The sequence below is a fragment of the Xenopus laevis genome, chromosome 9_10L (genome assembly GCF_017654675.1).
Source record: "Xenopus laevis strain J_2021 chromosome 9_10L, Xenopus_laevis_v10.1, whole genome shotgun sequence".
In the NCBI taxonomy this organism is placed as follows: Eukaryota; Metazoa; Chordata; class Amphibia; order Anura; family Pipidae; genus Xenopus; species Xenopus laevis.
Genome location: NC_054387.1, coordinates 126,632,231 through 126,634,190, shown reverse-complemented (window position 1 = coordinate 126,634,190; position 1,960 = coordinate 126,632,231). Strand labels below are relative to the sequence as shown.

At 37.4% G+C, this 1,960-nt stretch overlaps 1 protein-coding gene across 1 annotated transcript; it reads right to left on the bottom strand.

The window, feature by feature from the left end:
* Positions 1–767: 767 nt before the first annotated feature.
* On the bottom strand, positions 768–1,688 carry LOC108701949 (olfactory receptor 5V1). Its single transcript, XM_018236960.2, has one exon. It carries the CDS (start codon positions 1,686–1,688, stop codon positions 768–770), a length of 921 nt encoding a protein of 306 aa, XP_018092449.1.
* Positions 1,689–1,960: the final 272 nt, after the last annotated feature.

Here is a 1,960-nt window from a genome sequence, read left to right as displayed (position 1 = left end):
AACCTGCTACTCGTGAAAAATGTTACTTTTAAGGGGCTGATTTATCAATGTTTACCACAATTATTTGCACTAAAATTCATTAATTCAAAGTAGAGTTTTCAGAACTTGAAAAACCTGAGATTTTTGAAGCATTTAATTTTAGAAAATTTTCAAGTTTGGGAGTAGGCATTCAATGAGCAGTCCTTAAGGCAGGCAGGTAAAGGTCAGTTAGATTTATTGAAGTACCAAATGCAGAAGTGGCGTTTCACGCTTTTTGGCTCAAGCCATCATTAAAGAAACCTGACTTGACTTTTTCTACTCATGCTGAAAGCCTGGTCGCATCATGTCAGGTTTCCTTGACAATTGCTTAAGCCTAAAATTTTCTGTTATTACAACACATTTTGTGTTATTACAACACAAAAATGCATAAAGCCACTTCTTTTTTTAGTACTTCAATAAAACTACTTGATGTTTACATGCCTGCCTCAAGGACTGCTCATTGAGTACCTGATCTGGCCCATACGGTTGTTTCCACCCCCCTAGATAAAGCCTCAGAGTGGTGTACCTGGGCCTCCTCCCTTTATAGTGAGTTTTGCTCAAATTCATCTTTTTTTTTAATTTTTTCAAGTTTAAGTATTCAAATGAAAAACCTGTAAAATACACAAATTCAAATTTTGTAAAATACGTCAAACTCTAGTCCAATGCTGTATTGCGCTGCATGCAGTGCTAATTGAATACATCTTCACTACATAGATCTAGAAATCTTTCCCACTTAACCACCCATAAATTTACAATCTATGTAAACACCTTCTTAGTGAGGTTTTAAGCTCGTGATTCCTCAGACTGTAGATCAGAGGATTTAAAAAAGGGGTTAATATAGCATAAATTACAGAAGCCACTTTGTCCTCTGTGAAACGATACTTTGCATTTGAGCGCAAATAATTGAAGAAAAAAGAAGAATAAAATATAAAGACCACAGTTAGATGAGAGGAGCAGGTGGATAAAGCCTTTGATACCATGTTTTTTGATGGGATTTTTAAAACAGTGGAGATTATAATGATGTATGGGTAAAATGTAACCACTAAAACAACACCACCAACCATTATACCAGAGAGAAATATAAGCAATACATTGATGAATGTGTCACTACAGGAGACCTGAAGCAACTGGGGCAGGTCACAAAAGAAACTTTGCAAAGCTTCAGGCCTGCAAAAGGTCAGTTTGGTTAAAAAAACTGTGTGCACCAAGGAATGTACTATACCAAAAACTAGTACTTCTGACACAAGCTGAACACAAAATTTCCAACTCATTATCTGCATGTAGTGAAGAGGGCAGCAGATAGCGATATATCTGTCATAGGACATCACGGCCAACAAAAATGCCTCTGATATTGCAAAAAAGAAGAAGAAGTAGATCTGAGTTATACAAGCTTGCACAGAAATGTCCCTTCTTTCTGTGAGTAAATCAAAGAGCATTCTTGGGACAGTGACTGAGGAGTAACTCATGTCCAGACATGCCAGGGTTCCAAGGAAGAAGTACATGGGGGTTTGAAGATGAGAATCAATGAAGACCATGAGAAAGATGAGAAGATTCCCACTCAGAGTCATAATATAGATCAGGAGAAACACTGGAAACAGAAGAAGCTGAAGACTTGGAACATTAGTGAGTCCAGTGAGAACCAGCATATAAACTTTTGTTTGGTTAACCATATTTCTTTGGATTTACCTGTACAAATGACCAGTTCCATAATTATAACCTTACATAGAAATAGATTAACATTTCTCACCCCTTCTCCTCAGGCCCAGTGCCTTGGTGTTATCTTTGATTCTACATTGTCCTTCACTCCTCATATCCAGTAACTCATCAAAAGTAAAATACAACCTGGCAATTCTCTCAGCATATCAAGCACTGATGTATGAACATACTGCACACCTCAGTAACCGCTCCTCCTATTGCTGTGTCAGTCCCTGAACTGACTTCT

Coding starts and splice junctions, on each gene's coding strand:
- LOC108701949 (XM_018236960.2), bottom strand. CDS start 1,688: ATGGTTAACCAAACAAAAGTTTATATGCTGGTTCTCACTGGACTCACT.